This window comes from Symphalangus syndactylus, chromosome 16, assembly GCF_028878055.3.
Source record: "Symphalangus syndactylus isolate Jambi chromosome 16, NHGRI_mSymSyn1-v2.1_pri, whole genome shotgun sequence".
Lineage (NCBI taxonomy): Eukaryota > Metazoa > Chordata > Mammalia > Primates > Hylobatidae > Symphalangus > Symphalangus syndactylus.
In genome coordinates, this window is record NC_072438.2 from 65,544,972 (window position 1) to 65,563,866 (window position 18,895).

At 35.0% G+C, this 18,895-nt stretch overlaps 1 protein-coding gene across 5 annotated transcripts in view; it reads left to right on the top strand.

The window, feature by feature from the left end:
* FYB1 (FYN binding protein 1) overlaps nt 1-18,895 on the top strand; it is a 176,119-nt gene that overhangs the window by 138,781 nt on the left and 18,443 nt on the right. For 4 of the 5 annotated variants that reach the window (XM_063619547.1, XM_055246070.2, XM_055246071.1 and 1 more), the window contains 10 exons: nt 1,421-1,467; nt 3,310-3,329; nt 3,874-3,908; nt 4,846-4,966; nt 7,564-7,723; nt 8,227-8,368; nt 11,960-11,982; nt 14,777-14,843; nt 16,355-16,492; nt 18,186-18,211. In XM_063619547.1, coding sequence (XP_063475617.1) covers nt 1,421-1,467; nt 3,310-3,329; nt 3,874-3,908; nt 4,846-4,966; nt 7,564-7,723; nt 8,227-8,368; nt 11,960-11,982; nt 14,777-14,843; nt 16,355-16,492; nt 18,186-18,211 — 779 coding nt within the window. The remainder of the gene's footprint in view (nt 1-1,420; nt 1,468-3,309; nt 3,330-3,873; nt 3,909-4,845; nt 4,967-7,563; nt 7,724-8,226; nt 8,369-11,959; nt 11,983-14,776; nt 14,844-16,354; nt 16,493-18,185; nt 18,212-18,895) is intronic. The other variant, XM_055246072.1, reaches the window with a different exon arrangement.

The following is an 18,895-nucleotide window of genomic DNA, read 5'->3' on the forward strand; positions in this document are numbered from 1 at the left end:
GAGATTTAAGGGCAAAGAGTGAAGTGAGCAGAATATAAGTAATAAAGCAACACATGGAAGAAAGGGGGTAATCAATGGAGTAAAATTACTGAGAATTCAGATGAAATTCAGAACACAGGTGCAGAGAGTAGAGAGAAGGTAAGGACGAGTATAACTGCAGATGAGTTTGTGGGTTAAGAAAATGTATTTTCTTGAGAGAGCTCACACCTAATGACTGCTGTTTTATCAGTGAAATAAGAAACAAGTTCATCTGATAATAGGGGAGTGGAGAGGAATCGCACATTGAAGAAAGTGGTAAACATTTTTAATAGGTATGAAGAAGGATAACTCAAGAGAAGGCTGACTACACAAAAAAGAGGGATGAGATTGTAGAAAAGAAGAGGGGGATACAGCTGAGATTTAATACCAATTGTTTGTAATGTCCAGAGTCAGCAAAATTGACGGCAATTTTCTCCAGCTATGTTAATTAACTGAGAATAGGAATATAAAATATAAATGGTCATATACATAATTAGGGATTTGTAAGGCCCAAGTATTGGTAATGCTATTAAGGGCAGTTGGAGTGAAGCTATTGGAATGAAGCACCTTGGAGTTCAGGGTGATAAAAGTGAAGCCAAGACAAAACCATCTGGAGAAAAGGAAGGAGTCAGGGATTGGAACTATGTAAGTTTTGTTTTGTTTTTTTTTTTTGAGACAGAATCTTACTCTGTTGCACAGGCTGGAGTGCAGTGGTGCGATCTTAGCTCACTGCAACCTCCGCCTCCCAGGCTTAAGCAATTTTCCCACTTCAGCCTCCTGAGTAGCTGGGGTTACAGGCGTGCACTACCATGCCAGGCTAATTTTTTGTATCAGGTCAGTGCAAAAGTAATTGTGGCTTTTATCATTCGTTTTATGTCAAAAACCATAATTACTTTTGCACCAACCTAATGTTTTTAGGAGAGACGGCGTTTTGCCCTGTTGCCCAGGCTGGTCTGGAACTCCTGACTTCAAGTGATCCATCTGCCTTTGCTTCCCAAAGTGCTGGGATTACAGGCGTGAGCCATGGTGCCTAGCCCTAGAACTAATTCTCTTTTGTGTGTGTATCATAGAACCAATTAAATGCCCTCATAATCCCAGAATTGAAGTGTTGATTTACTGCTAATTCAATGGAAAACATATTACCCTCCAGAAGCAATGGATTAATTGTATAAGTCTACTATGAATAGATGGTGCTATACTCAAGTTTCCCAATTCTCCATTTTCTGCCACAGGAGCAGCATAAATATAAGGCTAAAGCCTATGCTAGTGATGTCTGAAGCTTTAAATCAGAGCAAATGTTCAAGAAAAAAGCATAATTCATGAAATAATCCTTTTCCCTTTTTCATTGTAAGGTGAGCATCTACTTGTTCCATGTTCACTGTTTCTTCTTTCTTGTTTTCAGAAGCCCTGTCAATGAAGACAATCAAGATGGTGTCATGCACTCTGATGGTAAAGGACAAAAACATGTTTTATTTATTTATTTGTAAACTCAGGTACAGAAGTTTGAGCTATTCGTTCTTATAGGCTTATTAATGGGTCATTATCATCATTGGTCTGTGCAAGGCCCCTCTCTTGTTTTATTTGCTTATTCCCTCTTATCCTCATGACTCACCTCCTTTCTCCTCCTTCCTTACTACAGACAAATATTCTAACATATTTAATGTGTATGTGTGTTTGCACAAATTCTTCACATATTGTGACATGTATGCACGTATTTAGTTCACAGAAAGAGTATGTTATAGGTTTATCTCGTCTTTTTGTACAATCAGCATAATGTGGTTTTGGGGCCCATTCATATCGCTATGTGTGTGTTTAGTCTGTTGCTGTTAATAACTGCACAGTACTCCATGGTATGCATCCACATTTCACTTGCCTCAAACTCACTGGTACCACAAACAACAATGCAATGCACCTTCTTGTATTCATCCCCATGCGGACCTCTCGGAGACTTATCTTTAAGATGTATACCCCGAAGTGCAGTGGTTGCTAAGAGCTATGGAATACTTAGGTTGACCGAGTATGACAGGCATGCTCTCCAGAAGGGATGCACCTATCTACACTCTCATCAGTCGGTCCTGTTATTCAGCTTTCCTTTTTTTTCTTATGTGAATCAAATTATATCTCCTTTTAATTTCTATATCTCTGCTTACTCTTGAGTTTGAGCACTTTATTTGCTTATAAGCCTTTGTGGTTTCTTCTTCTGTAAGCTGCCAGTTTCTACCTTTTGACCATTTTTTGTATTGGGAGTGGTATATTTTTCTAGTTGACTTGTAGGAGTTCCTTTATATTTCAGACATTAATGTCATGTCAACTTCAAACATTGCAAATATCTTCTCCCATTCGATCAGTTGTCTATTAGCTTAGCCCATGCTGTCCTTCCTTGAATGTAAATAAATTTTGATATAATCAAATGTATTAATTTTGCCTTCTAATTTATGCTATTTAAGAAGTCCTTTTTCCTAGAAAATAAAAATTTTTTCCTGTAGACTTTATCACATAAATATATTTAGGTCTTTGATCTCCTTGCAGTCCCCTTTGAGGAGTTAGTAGAAATCCAGAATTGCCTCATGTATGGAGCCAGTTTTCTCCTTACTGTCCTCTAAACAATCCACCCTTTTCTCATTAATTTATAGTGCTACCTTTATATTATATCAGCTCTATGTGTGTGTATGTGTATATTATGGGTGTGTTTATGTACATTTGTGTATGTCACTGAATTTTCTGCTGTATTCCATTGGTCTATTTGCCTGTTCTTATACAAACACCACACTGTTTTTATTATTAATATTATTATATTATTGCTCTTAATATTGGATTATGTCTCAATATTCAGCAATTAGTTTTGATATTACACTGAACTCTTGAGTATTAAATTTTTTTAATCTAATTAACTTGATTTGTTTGATACATAAAAACAAATCCTTGGGAACTAATAAGTAAAAAGGTGTGAAACAGTGATTTTTTTATACCTTTTTTCATACAAGCCCATAAAACCAAATGGACATCCCTTTTCATAAAGGTAATAAACAGTGTATTAATTATTTTTTGGCCTTTGCATTATTTTATGAAAGCCAGTGAAATGATTTTATAATTAAGTCACCAGCATCAAATAAAAGCCATAGTAAAGATCTAAAGTACCTATTTTATTTTCTATTTCTATATCTTTGATAAAGCATAAGTTCTGTTAGATTATGAACTATTTTGAATATTATTATATTATATCCAATAATCTTACATTAAAGTGCTTGCTTATTGCAAATGTATTAAACTTTATTTTTTTTAATCTTTTAGGTGCTGGAAATCTAGATGAGGTCAGATTTTTTTCTCTTCTCATATTATATTGATATAATCAGAATATTTCCCAAGTATTATGATTCACTCCGTATTGGTACAAAACAAACAAATGAAAATTCTTATGAGTAATGATATTTTTCCATTTCTAATCTTATTTCATCTAAAATGCTTAAGACGTTACACACCAGTCATCACACTGACTCATTATAATGCTGTAGTGCTGAACATAAACTTAAGTCTGATTACACGTCTGATTTATTTAGCAAGATAGAAAAGGAAATCTTCTTGTTTTTGCTTTCCCAGTCTATTTCTAAGGAGAAAAAATATTTTAAACAAGCCAGACTTACATACAGCAGTTGTTTTACCTAGTATTTGAATTATTCTTTCAAAAATAATTCACACTGTGGTTCCTTTAAGTATTTATTCCTCTGGACCATTTAATATGTGGTTCAAATTATAAAAATTTACATTGTTGCCTTTATTTTAAGTCTAAGCAATGTAATATGTGTGTTAACTTTTTAAATAATAAAAATTAATCATTATCAACGTTTTTCTTTACAGGAACAAGAGAGTGAAGGAGAAACATATGAAGACATGTATGAATTACGTTTTTTACCATGACAGTTTTCTTCAAAGATGAATATAATGTTTTGTATGAGGGAGAGTGGGTATATAATAACACTAGGAGGGAAGCTTGATTTGTTCAAATGACTGGCATATAATAAGTTTTATTTCAATTTAAAGGACCCAAAATTATTTAGTTCTCTAAGAATTCTATGAAGGACTCTGTTAAAAAGCTATTGTATGAGAGGCCAGAGATGTGCCTATGAGATAAACCACAGTCAGAGAATCAGAGACAGAAATCTGATTTCTTACTCTTAGTGTATCCTTGGGCAGATAAGTTAATTTATGTTACGCCTTCTTCACCTGAACAGAGCTCCACCCACAGGGGTGCTATGAAAAATAATTTATCATGGCACCCAGATGCCAAAGTGTCAGCTGCTAAAGTGGAAAGATGTTAAAAAAAGAAGTTTCTTGGAAAAGAAATTTCTTGGAAAGTGGGTGAAAGTAGAAATGAATATATTATCTTACTTTATCATATGTTGATCTCAGATACCTTAATTTTCTCTACCCAGTGTTTATTCAACCAATTCTAACTCAAGTTTCAGAGCCAAGGTTTGTATGTGTACCTGTGAATGCACAGGCACGTGTGCATATGAAAGAGAGAAAAAGAGATGGATTCTATTTATGCGAACATACAGCAAGAATGGGGCCTTTATAAACGGTGGCTTCCACTTGCTGGCACAAGTTGTTAGGGAAAGCCGAGCCTTTGGAAGGTATCCTCAGCTGTGTGCCTCCTACTGGTTTTAAACATAATCTCACACATTCCGGATTTTGACAACCTTTGGCTTTTTACCTTCATCCGTACTTCAGATACCACCTTTTCTGTTGTGAGTAGAAACTTCTAGGTGGGGAGTTCCGACGCATCAACACCTGCAGATGTGAAAACAGCCTAACAATTTTTATTCACAGAGAAGCATCCAAAGAAAGAGAGAAGAAAAGGGAAAAGGAGGAAAAGAAGAGGTTAGAGCTGGAGAAAAAGGAACAGAAAGAGAAAGAAAAGAAAGAACAAGAAATAAAGAAGAAATTTAAAGTAAGGGCTTGTTTGCTAATGAGTGAAAGAATAACATCTTTTTATACCTTTCACACAAAAGGGGTACCATTCTTGAAAACTTACATAGTTGAAGAATTACTTACTCATTGTTTTCTAAAGAGTAATTATCTTCATAACAGTACTTTTTTGTCCAATACACCATCTTACCCCTGAACTAATATAATAAAATTTAAATAAATATGTTGGTTCATAATTAGTGGGCACCCAGGAAATTTTATGTTGATTGAGTGAATGAATATTTACTTTTTCAAACCGATCTTGGCTCTCCCCATAATGCGTTTCATATTAGCCTACTTATACTATGAATTAGCATCACACACATACATATCCCTGTGGTATGTATTACAGTGGGGCATTGGACACAAGTGCCTCCAGGGTGAACCAGACCTGTCTCAGAATAAGATTTCCATGAGCTACTGTAATTGCTAGTATCTAGACATGAGTTACATTATTGCCCTTATTTTAAGTCTGTGTACATGCTGACTTCTGATACCTGCTGTTTCTCATCCCTCTTTGTCTATCTGGATTCTGACCTCTGTATTCTCTGATCTCTGGTAATTGTGTGTCTTCTACCATTGCTACCACCAGTAAACGCTACACCCAGGGGCTATTTTCTCCTGGCTACACCATCTTTGATGACATGGCTCATCTGGCATGGGTCTGGCATGTCAGACATATTTAGGGTGATTATCTGAATTACAAAATCATTCTTTCAAAAAGAATTCACTGTATGGTTTCTTTAAATATTTATTCCTCTGGAGCGTTTAATATGTGGTTCAAATTTTTTAAAAAATGATTTATATATAACTTTCCAGTATATTTATTGTATTAAAGCAAAGGTTCAATGCATGGTGGAAGGAAAATGTGTAGCATCAAGTCAGTTAGACAAAACTGATTCAAATTCCAGTTGCACATACAAGTTATGTGATCTTGGGCTTCTCACTTAACTTCTCTGAGCTGCTGATTCTTAATCTTTTAAGTGAGGATAAATGATACTACTCCAGAAAGTTTGTTATGGAACTAAAATAATGCAGAGCACACACTGTATCATAAGATTCTCATTTGATTTTGAAAAAGCTTGCTATATGTAAGTAAAATTATGATTACAGTATTAATATTAGAACATTTTACTTACACAGAATGCATGACTACCAATCTTTATATTTTTCAAGTGAAAAATTAATTTCAATTAATTTATGAAAATCTATATCGTAGGCCAGGCGCGGTGGCTCACGCCTGTAATCCCAGCACTTTGGGAGGCCGAGGCGGGTGGATCACGAGGTCAGGAGATTGAGACCATACTGGCTAACATGGTGAAACTCAGTATCTACTAAAAATACAAAAAATTGGCCAGGCGTGGTGGCGGGCACCTGTAGTCCCAGCTACTCGGGAGGCTGAGGCAGGAGAATGGCGTGAACCCGGGAGGCGGAGCTTGAAGTGAGCTGAGATCGGACCTCGGCACTCCAGCCTGGGCGACAGAGTGAGACTCTGTCTCAAAAAAAAAAAAAAAAAAAAAAAATCTATATAGTATACTTTCCATGAAGAGATTGTAGATTTAAAGGAATTATGTGAGGTTTTTCCATGTTTCTTTTGGAGAAATCAGCTTTACATTATCTCATTCATTCAAATAATATTTTTAGTAAGAAAAGATAGGATATGGAAATCATACCATTAAATATGAACTCAAAGGTCTGTCAAGACTAGGACTTCACCAGCCATATTCCTTTCACAAGATGATAATAGATAATAGGTAAAAAAAAAAAAAATTAAATAAATAGGAGAACTGAGCCTCATCAGCATCATGGCATATCATAATTTAACTTACATTCTTTTCTTTCTTAGTGGTACATGATAATGATATATGTTTATAATTAATGCCATCATAAATTCAATAAATTAAAGGTAAGCTTCTTCAAAAGTCGTCATGCATATTTGCATATCAAAAGATTCAAGAAATTCTGTTGAAAAGACACCAATTTAGGATTAGAAAATTAAGAGTTTAGGATTCATAGTCTAACCAAGATCACTACCCTTCTATCAATAAGCCACCATACTGTTCAGAATACTAATTTGAAAAATCTCGTGTAACATTTGCTTGCTATTTTTTGATTTACAAGCTTATTTCTGAAATTTTATCTTGTTTATAGCTGGTAATGTCTGCTCCAATTTTACAAACAATGCAAAGGGGAAAAAACTCCATCTTCCAAACGGAATCCTGGCATATTGCATAAAGACACATAGCACACAGCATGGATTGTTGTACATAAGCGCTATTCAGTTGCTGGGGGCTGCTTTGCAGGCCTCTTGCAGAATTCCGAGTCAGCAGATCCCTGCCTCACTCTCCTGACCCCATGCACATGTTCACCTGTCTTAGCTGGTCCTGCTTGGCCTCCGTGATTTTTTCCCTAACCCCTCCTATAAGAAAAACATTCACCCTCAATTTCTAGTTAAACCCTGTAAATGTTGGCTATAGGCAGCTTAGCAAGTTGTAGACTTACTATCTTTCAAAATTGCATTCCTTAAAGATTTTCTAAATTATAGGGAAATCTTTTGTGATTATTTTTTTCTCTTTGCAGCTAACAGGCCCTATTCAAGTCATCCATCTTGCAAAAGCTTGTTGTGATGTCAAAGGAGGAAAGAATGAACTGAGCTTCAAGCAAGGAGAGCAAATTGAAATCATCCGCATCACAGACAACCCAGAAGGAAAATGGTTGGGCAGAACAGCAAGGGGTTCATGTGAGTGCAAATTTCTCCATGGCTTCAAAGTATTTTCTTTGCGAGGCAATATTCAATGTGCATATTCCTCCAGAACTCGTCATAGGCATCAAGTTAGAAGTATCTACAGAGTGGACAAAGGGAGGAAAATGTTAAATGGCAGGTATGGTTCCGTCTTCGCCTCATCTGTTATCTATATTGTGGGAAACAACGTAAAGTTTTATATTATTCCAGGAGGAATAAACAGCATTAGGTTTTTCATTGATGTTAAAAAGAAAAAATGCTTCATGTGAATCACTTTAGAATATTTAAAATAGAAGGTTTATTACATTAAACTACAACAGGATTAGACTTTGACAGAGTACAGTAAAATGTGAGTCTAGTTGGGAGGTCTACAAATCAGAACTACAAGAAAATAAATCAGGGGAAAGTTTAAAGAGCAAATATGCAATTGATATTTTATTCACAACTTTAAAATAGTTAAACTACAGTTGCCTGAACATAAATCTTTCCCTTTTTGGTAGATGGCTATATTAAAACAACTGCTGTAGAGATTGACTATGATTCTTTGAAACTGAAAAAAGACTCTCTTGGTGCCCCTTCAAGACCTATTGAAGATGACCAAGAAGTATATGATGATGTTGCAGAGCAGGATGATATTAGCAGGTATGTGCAAGTACTTATTGTAGAACAGATCAAACTGTCTGCTTGTCAGAAATTTTGTATATTAAGATCCTAGAATTTTACCCTCCATAACTCCTACTGCTCTCTATCACTAAACTAAATGATCACTTACAATAACCCCAACATGGGTGAAAGGTCATTTGAAACTCCATAGTCTTTCTTTTGATTATATGCATCAAATACTACTTGAAATATAGTGGACCGTTTGCCAGATCTTGTAAGATGTGTTGTCATTCTAAAACACTTTTATAATGTTCATTATGACTTGATCTTAGGGATATGCCTAATAGAAATATGATTTGGTAAAATAAGAAGCATAAAATATAAAATTTAGCCCATTTTTTCTCATAAATCTCTGATTCTAAATATATTTGTTGTTATTTTTTGAAAACATGACAAAAAATGATTTTTATGGCAACCCCAGTTTGCTCCTTAAAAGTAAAAACTCCGTTTTTTTATGATCCCTAGGTATCAATTAAGGGTCCCACTTTCCACGGCCCATTCCACTAGATTAAAATGACCTTCACTTCAAGAATTATGGGAACACCTTCTTGCTGTAGAGGAACAGAATATAACATCTTTTCTGGAGGACCAATGAGAGGAGATTGGCCATCCCGTCCTTGTACCTCTCCTTCTCTTCTTTCCTTTCTCAGTCTTCTGCTTCCTTTCTCTCTCCATCTCTCCTCTTCTTCTCTTTGTTCCAGCTCTGATTTTTTGTCATTCTTTTTGTCTCTTTTGTACTTTTCCATTCCCTTTCTCCTTTCATTCCTTCTTTCCTCCAATACCTCCCTTTTCAGTTTAAAGCCATAATCCCCTCAAGCTGAAAGGAGGAAAATCTCTAGTCCAGTTCAGAACTTTTATTTTTTTGATGACTACCTTGTAAAACTAGGAAACCTCCATTGTGATCCCAAAAAACATAATCTGTGCTAGCTCTTCACCTGGGTAAAACTGTGTCTGCATTCTTCATAACTCAAATTACAAAGGAAACAATCCTCATTGTCAGCCATTTTTAAACATCAAATTAGTAATACACTTATAAAGCACATGAAGAATTAAATTTTCCTCTTATGATCTTTTATATCATCGTATCAGTTAAGCTTGTTATGCTGCTTTCTAGCAGTTTTGTCTTTCTAAAATGAATTATAGCCGGCTATGCATTCTTACCATGTTCTAAACATAAATTATGCAACATATACCAAAACATACAACGCATGCACTAGAGTTTGGAGATCATTAACTGACTTTAGTCAAACATCTACCTAGTGTGAGTCAGTAAATGCCAGTTTTGAGGCCAGATGAAGTTCCAAATCATCATATTCTATAACTTCAGAATTTTCATAACTATGTCAAGTATATTACCAATGTATATACTTTGTGTGTGCCTTTTGTTTTTCAAAAAACACACTTCCTTAATTTTTGGTGAAAGAATTCCAGTTACATTATTTACGCATATTTACACTGATGTGCATACTCAAGCAAAAAATAACAAATCCAGAAAAAACAATGATGTTCTTAAAATGAAACTTTGTTAACCATATTGGGTGAATATTTCCCAAAACTAGCATTATCACCTTTTTCCATTTTATTGAATCCATACATACCATGACTCTAAAAACCTGCTCTACTTTAGTAAACATGTAACAAAAAAAGAATCTTCCGTTTAGTAAAAGCAGGAAGTTGGAAGAGTTGTAGGGTTTTAATGCTCAGTATCTTAAACAAGTATAGCCCCACAATATTTACTAGCATCTAGCCCTCTCTTATGCACCCTTACTAAGAAAATTAAAGAAGAAGCCATTTCTATACATGTTTTATTTTTGAAACTGCAGCTGCTGCGGGCAGAGATCTCATAACAGAACATGCTTTGTTCTTAGAAAAAGGGAAGATGCTGAGTGTAGCCGGCAGCTTGCCCTGGCAAGAAGAAGAAGAGAAGGCACCATCTTCTCCCTCCTGCTCATGACTCCTGGCCAGGCACTCTGCCGGCTCTTTCCTGATTCCCTAGAGTGAAGAGCAATGGCTGTGAGTGCTTCGAACTCCGGGAGCAGTTTTGAGGCTTCAAAGCACAGCCCCTGACAGCTGTCCTTCTCTTTTCCTTCTCCATTAAAGCAGTATCTACAGTGAATATGAAACATTGAAGAAAAGGGAATTGCAAACGCAAATACCCCTCTACCATTTCATAGTAAACCTTCTTCCTTCCATGTATCTCTCTCTCTCTCCCTCTCCTCTCCTGTCACACCCTGCTCTCTCTACCTCTTCTTCACTTCATCAAATATTTTACCTTCTAAACAGGCCATTTTAGGAAGTTGAATAATTGCTTTAGACATGAAATAAAACAGGAGCTTTGCTCCTTATTCCAACAACCCTGTTCTTTGGAAATTGGTATAAAAATCCAAGATGAAAAGTATCTGCCAAGAGTGGCAGCCAAGCAGAATGCAGCTCTTCACATAATTCCAACTGCCTCCTTCATGCATCATGCTCAGAGAGAAGAGTCAGGAAAAATAAATGTCAAAATGGTACATAAGCAAGCAGACAGTGTACTGCAACTTCCTCAAAAAGCAGTTCCTTATTTATATAGGAAGACATTTATAGCATGTTTTCCTACAAAGTTCCTGACAGCAACTTTATGTTTTTATTTCAAATTTAACAGGAGATCTGCATCAGATCAATTTCTTTCACCCACTATTAACGTTAGAAAATCAGATATGAGTACTATATAATTGTCCTCTAAGACGCTAACATTAAACTGATATCTGTTGCTGGCAGAAAACTGGGGGTAGAGTGAGTACAGCTAGGTGTAAAAGTGGGCGTGGTCAAGTCACTTAATTTCTCAGAGCCTGGTTTCTTTTCTGTATAATGAGGGAATTGAAGAGATGATTTCTGGGATTTTTTCCGTTCTCACAGTCTACATTTCCTTTGATCTCACAGAAATCACATTTTAGTGGGAGATATAGGCAAGAAAACAGGCAATTATAACATAAATGCTAAAATAGAGAAAATATAGAATGATGTGAAAGTAAGTAAGAAACACAGGCAATCTGGATTTACAGATTCAGCAGTCATACCAGATAAAAGCCCCCTGAATGAGATTTCAAGTTTTTGAAAGTTCTCCCTTTAAAGAAAAATGACTGCTATTAGACTAGGAGTAAAATGCTGTGGTCAAAAGATATTGAAAGATAATTTAATTTAATGCAACGATAATTGCTCTATGTGACTCATGGAATAATAATACCCTTGGGGCTTGTTTTAATGGTCCATCTATGGAATGATGTCATAATGTATCATCTGAAAACAACCTCATAGAAAAATGTCAAAAGCAAAAAATATCATCATTTTCTATATCATATATAGTGCTGTAATTAACTTAATTCTTGTTGTTTTTGTTTGTTTTGTTTTGTTGCCTTGTCATTACCCATCTATGATGATAAGGAACATTTTTTCCTCTTTACATATAACATTCTAAGAACTTTCGACTGGCATGTTATTTCTCTTTTGAATAACTGATCAAGATATGTGCTTCTCTTCCTCATAGCTAAGTAATTCATAGATTAACTTAATATTTCTGGTTTTTTTTTCTAGCCACAGTCAGAGTGGAAGTGGAGGTAAGCCATACGCTTCTTAAAATGATATTTTACAATTGATACATATATTGGCATGTATTTACGGAGCACATGTGTTATTTTGTTACATGCATAGAACGTGTATTGTTCAAGTCAGTGTATTTAGGCTATCCATCATCATGAGCATTTAACATTTTTATGTGTTGAGAACATTTCGAGTTCTCACTTCTGGTTATATTGAAATGTACAATGTATTATTGTTAATTATAGTCACCCTACTCTACTATTAAGCATTAGAACTTATTCCCTCTATCTAACTGTATGCTTGTACCCATTCACCAATCTTTCTTCATGTCCCCCCAAACACATTCTTACATCCCTCTCAGCCTCTGGTAACAATCACTCTACTCTCTACCTACATGAAATAAACATTTTAGCTCCCACATATGTGTGAGTCCATGCAGTATTCGCCTTTCTATATCTGGCTTATTCCACTTAATATGACCTCCAGTTTCATCCATGTTGCTGCAAATGACATGATTTCGTTCTTTTTTTTGTGACCAAATGGTATTTCATTGTGTATAGACCAAATTTTCTTTATCCATTCATCCAATGATAATTAGGTTGATTCTATATCTTTGCTACTGTGAATAGTGCAGCAATACCCTTGGGGGTGCAGATATCCATTTGATATACTGATTCCCTTTCCTTCAGAAAAATATCCAGTAGTGAGATTGCCGGATTGCATGATAGTTCTATTTTCAGTTTTTCTGAAAAATCTCCATAATGACTGTACGAATATATATTCCCACCGATAGTATGAGTTTCTTTTTTTCCACATCCTTGCCAGCATCTGTTATTATTTTTCTTTTTGATAACAGCCATTCTAACTGGGGTAAGATGATTAGTGATGTTGAGCGTTTTTTCATATACCTGTCGGCCATTTGTATGTCTTCTTATGAGAAATGTCTTTTTAGATCCTTTGCCCACCTTTATATGGGATTGTTTGGGAATTTTGCTGTCGAGTTGATTGAGTTTTTGTATATTCTGAATAGTCATCCCTTTTGAGATGAATAGTTTGCAAATTATTTTCTCCCATTCAACAAGCCATCTCTTCACTCCGTTGATTGTTTGCTTTGCCATACAGAAGCTTTTAGTTTAATATAATCCCATTTGTCTATTTTTGTTTTTGTTGCCTGTGCTTTTGGGGTGTTAGTCATGAAATCTCTACCTAGACCAATGTCTTGGAGTGTTTTCTCTATGTTTTCTTACAGTTGTTTTATACTTTTAGGTCTTATGTTTAAATCCTTAATCTATCTTGAGTTGATTTTTGTATATGGTGAGAGATGGGGTCTAGTTTTATTCTTTTTACATATGGACATTCAGTTTTCCCAGCACCACTTACTGATAAGCGTGTTTTTTCCCCAGTGTATGTTTTTGGTGCCTTTTTCTAAAATCAGTTGGCTATAAATATGTGGCTTTATTTCTGGGCTCTCTTTTCTGTTTCATTGGTTTTTGTTTCTGTTTTTATACCAACGGTATGCTGTTTTGGTTACAACAGCCTTGTAATATAATTTGAAGTCAGGGAGTGTGATACTTCCAGCTTTATTCTTTTTGCTCAGGATTGCTTTGGCTATTAATGCTCTTTTTTATTTCATACAAATTTAAGGATTGTTTTTCCTATTCTGTGAAAGATGACTTTGGTATTTTGATAGGGATTACATTAAATTTGTAATTGCTTTGGGTAATATGGTCCTTTTAACAATATTAATTATTCTAATACGTGAGCATGGGAAACCATGCACTTTTATCAATAATTTCTTCATAAGTCTTCATCATGTTTGTGTACATTAATGAAAAAAATGCTTTAGTTTACAAATAATGAGAGAGATCTTAGTATGATGGAAAGAATACTAGCTTGAGAGTCAATAAACTGGATTCTAGAGCTGGCCACCGAGTGACTCTGAGTAAGCCACTCCTTTCTTTTAAGTTTGTTACAGATCATATGGCGACTTCACTCCAATGTGTTCAGGACAGTCTTGATTTATGCCAGTCATCAGAGCACAATTAATAACAGCATTCTCCTTCACTTTCAGAAGTGTTTTTGTTCAGATGATAACCTATCTAGTCACCTTGACTATAGCTCAATGGCCCCTATATTTCCCAGCAACAAAGTAAGGGATTTGATCTAACACCTTGCAGTGCTATTCTCATACTAAAATTCAAATTTCAAGGTCATTTTACATATTCCTGCACATAAAAACTACTCAATAAACAATTGTTAAGTAAATATCTGTCAAATAGCAAGTTTCCTGAAGAGCATAGAATAACAAATGAAACCAGAAACAGTTTAACTTTCAAAAATATGTGTTTTAAAAGTCATTTTTCATTTCTTTCTGTTTCAACTACCATCAATATTTACAAATTCACCTTTCATCCCATTGCTTTTCTTCACTTGTGCCTTGATCAGTATCTTTTCCTAAATGTCTCCTCACCATTAACTAGTTAGCTAGATTTGTATCACCTCCTCACTTCTTTTTCCACAATAAATATTTAACTCCATCCCCTATTTAAGTTTACTTTTTCTCCTGTTTTTGCACCCCCATTCCTTTCAACTCAAGTCCACAGTGCCTCTTAGCCCTCATTTTGTTATTGTAATTTCACCCCTAAGAATTCTTTATAAAATGATCAACAAAGTTTTTTTATTTAAATGGTTTATATGAAAGTGAAATGCTCTCTGCCGTTAAGTAAGGAAGATATATAGTTAATATCTGAGTGTGCATTACGTGACCAAATTATAAAGTTAACAGAAGATTTTCCTCCAATCCAAATGAAGGGATATTCCCTCCACCACCAGATGATGACATTTATGATGGGATTGAAGAGGAAGATGCTGATGATGGGTAAGAATAACCAGTGAACTGCTTTTTGCAAACTATTATATATACATTGAAATTTAGTTTTGATTTCCAGTTAAAATAAAAAGTGGAAAATAGTGTTCTTTCTTACATTACCCCAAATGATTTGAATGTTTAATTAACAGCAATTGTAAACCAGGAAGTGTAATTTCACCACACTTCAAACGAAATGTTTGATTGTTTGGAAGAACCTCAATAACTACAGCAAAACAAGTGAAATGAAAAAAAAGATAAATGACAGATGTTGTGGATATTTTTTAAGTCTTTTCTAATAACGTATTTATTGATCAATAATTTACTTTTACCACAATCCCTGAAGAGTTTATCAGTTGCATGGCTATCCCTTGTGTAATAACATGATTATAATATAGGCAACTCAAATAAATTGAGACCTATGCTACCTATGGCAGAACCAGTATTGAATACTTATTTAATCCTTTAGCTTAATAATAAATATGTGTTCAGTTATAATAATTATAATAATTTATAAAAATAAAAATATTTTAGGTCAATAAGAAAATAATTTTTTTTCCATTTTAAATTGCATGTTTAAAAGTTTAAGATTTCTTTTTTTTTTTTTGAGACCTGAGATTTGCTCTTGTTGCCCAGGCTAGACTGCAATGGCATGCTCTCAGCTCACCACAACCTCCGCCTCCCGGGTTCAAACAATTTTCCCACCTCAGCCTCCCAAGTAGCTGGGATTACAGGCATGTGCCATCACGCCTGGGTTATTTAGTATTTTTAGTAGAGACAGGTTTTCTCCATGTTGGTCAGGGTGGTCTCGAACTTCTGATCTCGGGTGATCTGCCTGCTCTAGCCTCCAAAAGTGCTGGGATTACAGGCGTGAGCCACTGTGCCTGGCCTAAGATTTCTTAATTACTTCATTTTAATCATAAATAAAGCAAAATTGATACTCAAGCTTTTTTTTTTTTTTTTTTTTTTTTTTTTTGAGACCAGGTCTCACTCTGTTGCCCAGGCTAGAATGCAGTGGTAGGATCGTAGCTCACTGCAGCCTCAAACTCCCAGACTCAAGCAATCCTCCTCTCTCAGCCTCTGAGCAGCTGGGACCACAGGTGTGCACCACTACACCCAGCTAATGTTTTTTATTTTTAGTAGAGATGAGGTTTCACTATGTTGCCCAGGCTTGTCTCAAACTCCTGGGCTTAAGCAATCCTCCCACTCTGGCTTCTCAAAGTGCCAGGATCACAGGTGTGAGCCACTGCATCCAGTTGTTTAAAACTTAATCCTTATGGACTTGCTTCACATTTTAAGAAGTGGGAGAATTCTCACTTGATAGAAAAAAATGATGAAGTTCATAGGAGCAGTATTCAATCACCATGATCTATAAACTTAATAACACTATTTTGTCCAATAAAATGAGTTGTTTACTGCCTGAATCATTAATGTAGTATAATTATAAAGAATCCGAATGTCCACACAATGTCTTCACTTGCCGCTGATTATTACATTCTGATCAATGCCTGCATGCCCCAAAGCTCCACACTACAGGTTCAAGAGAAGAATAATACGTGGTCCTGGGGGATTTTGAAGATGTTAAAGGGAAAAGATGACAAAAAGAAAAGTATACGAGAGAAACCTAAAGTCTCTGACTCAGACAATAATGAAGGTTCATCGTAAGAGTCAACCAACCAAATCCAGTGTACAATAACTACACTAATATGTATTGAATAAAATGCTACTAATATTCTATAACCAATAACCAAATTCTGATAGACTTAAATCATCTTAATGCAATTTTCTGTTAATCATCTTAGCCCCGTTTATGGTGTCACCTTTAAGCTCCTGCATTACATAAAAGAAGACCAAGTACTCAGAAATCATCATACAGTTCAAAGATATATTTTACTTGCTTCATAAAAATGCACAAAAACACACATGTACACATAACTGCACACATACCCTCTCACGCTCATGCACACAGTCATACACAAACACTAACACACCCATTTACTAGGACCTTTTAAAATATAGCATTACATCTGAAAACTCACAATTCCAATGCCACATTTTACTACATAGTATTTTATATTGAATACTCTTCAAAATATACATTCTTTTTAATAGTTTGATATAAAGAACATAATTTTGAATTTTTTCTCTAAATACAATAATTAAAGACTTTTAACTCTGTTACACTATAATGATATATTAATAATTTTCCCCATACTAAAAGCATTCTAAATATCTTAAGTTTGTCCAAATAAAATCTAAGGCATAACTTTTCTCTTTCCATTCCAAAAATAATCTTTTAGTATAAATTCCATACATATGAACTTGAAAGATCTTAATCGTATTCCCTGGTACAAGAAAATCTTTCTGTTTTATATTTACCTCATGAATTCACCACATTTAGCTCAAGTCTTTATAAGATGTTAATTCCATATAGCATTCCCAATTGGCTTGTAAAACACCAAAGCAACAAGTCAATAAAGAGTACACTTGAAATTCTAGGAAAACACAAGAAACCTCTTCTCTTGAGCAGCATTACTCAAATATAATCCTTACTTCAAAAAGAGAGGGTTTTTTTTTTTTTCTGCTTCAATTACATAGTATCCAAATCTGATTTGGGATCATCTGAATTAATGATCCCTCACACTCTATTCTAACCAGTCATTTCTGTTCTTGCACCATTCTTTCTGTGGTGTGTTGGTGTGTGTGTGTGTGTGTGTGTGGAGTGTATTTAGAAGTCTTATTTCAGAAAATAGATGCATGGGTCTTCTGTTGCAGCTAAATGCCACTTAATCCTGATTTCAGATCACTTTAATTAATAAGCTCTCACTCTCTGGTTTAAGTAAATATTCCTCTTATTCACCATTTTCCTGTTTTGGGGAATATATGCACATATTGGGAAACATGGTCATATTCCTATGACCTCTCTTAATTTTGAGTCTGTATTTCCGCTCTTTAATTCAAATAAGCAGTTTGGAGGCAGAATATGTATGCCACGATGACTCCAAAATACTGAGTCCCTTTCGTTTACTCTGGCTTGATACTATGCCCAAACCTCATATAACAAATCTGGAAATTTTGATCCAGTGGCTGTGGGCAAAATAAACCAATTGAGTATCTTGACTCTGGACATTTTGGCAAACATTTGGGGTTCAAAAAATGTCTTGCTAAGTTCCAAATTGATAAACAGAAATGGACTTAGTGGAGAAATGGAGGATGAGAAAGAAATAATAGTCAACAGATGAAGTAACCCAATATGCCTCCAGGCTGTTGCCTCTTTATACTCTCCTATATAACGGAATCAATTTCTGTGTTCATGTTAGTCTGATTATAATTGTGTTCTCACTTTCTTTGTAGTTTCCCTGCTCCTCCTAAACAATTGGGTAAGTAATAAAAACTAATTGTATGTTCTATATCTTCATTTCTTGCAATGTGGTAGTGGGAAAGCACTGGATATAGTATCTGCATTAAAGTCCTGACTCTGAAAATAATAAATTGTGTAACCTTGAGCAAGTAACTTTACCTTGGGTGGTCACAGGTGCTCAATGATAAAATAGCAAGATGAGAAAAATTAAAAAGACTGATAGTTTTTAAACTATTCTTCCAGGAGCCACTACTGGGTTAGGGATAAGTGGGAAGGGATGAGCACCAATTTTCCCTATGTCCCCAGCCCCAATTCAGTCCAAGCTTGATATATGAGACTTCTGCATCAGGATATCTAAAAACATGCCAGATTACGTGCCAGTAAGCCTCTTCTAAATCTAATTTCTTTGAATATTTAAATGGATAGTTTATATTGTATTTGGAAAATGTTAAATATAACAGTTTCTTTATAAAATTTCAATCAGTTACTATTTTTCCATCCCTGCTGAGACATATCTTTAGATGTTTTTAAAATTTACTTTGAACGAAATAAAATGTTGTCTTAAAAATATTCAGGGGCTTTCAAAAAGTTTATTTATTTTAACTTATAAGTATATTAAAAGAGCAAACCAACACAGAGGTAATCTATTCTTCTATAGACCCTTTATCTGACATTAGAACTTTCTTTTCAGTTATCAATTTGA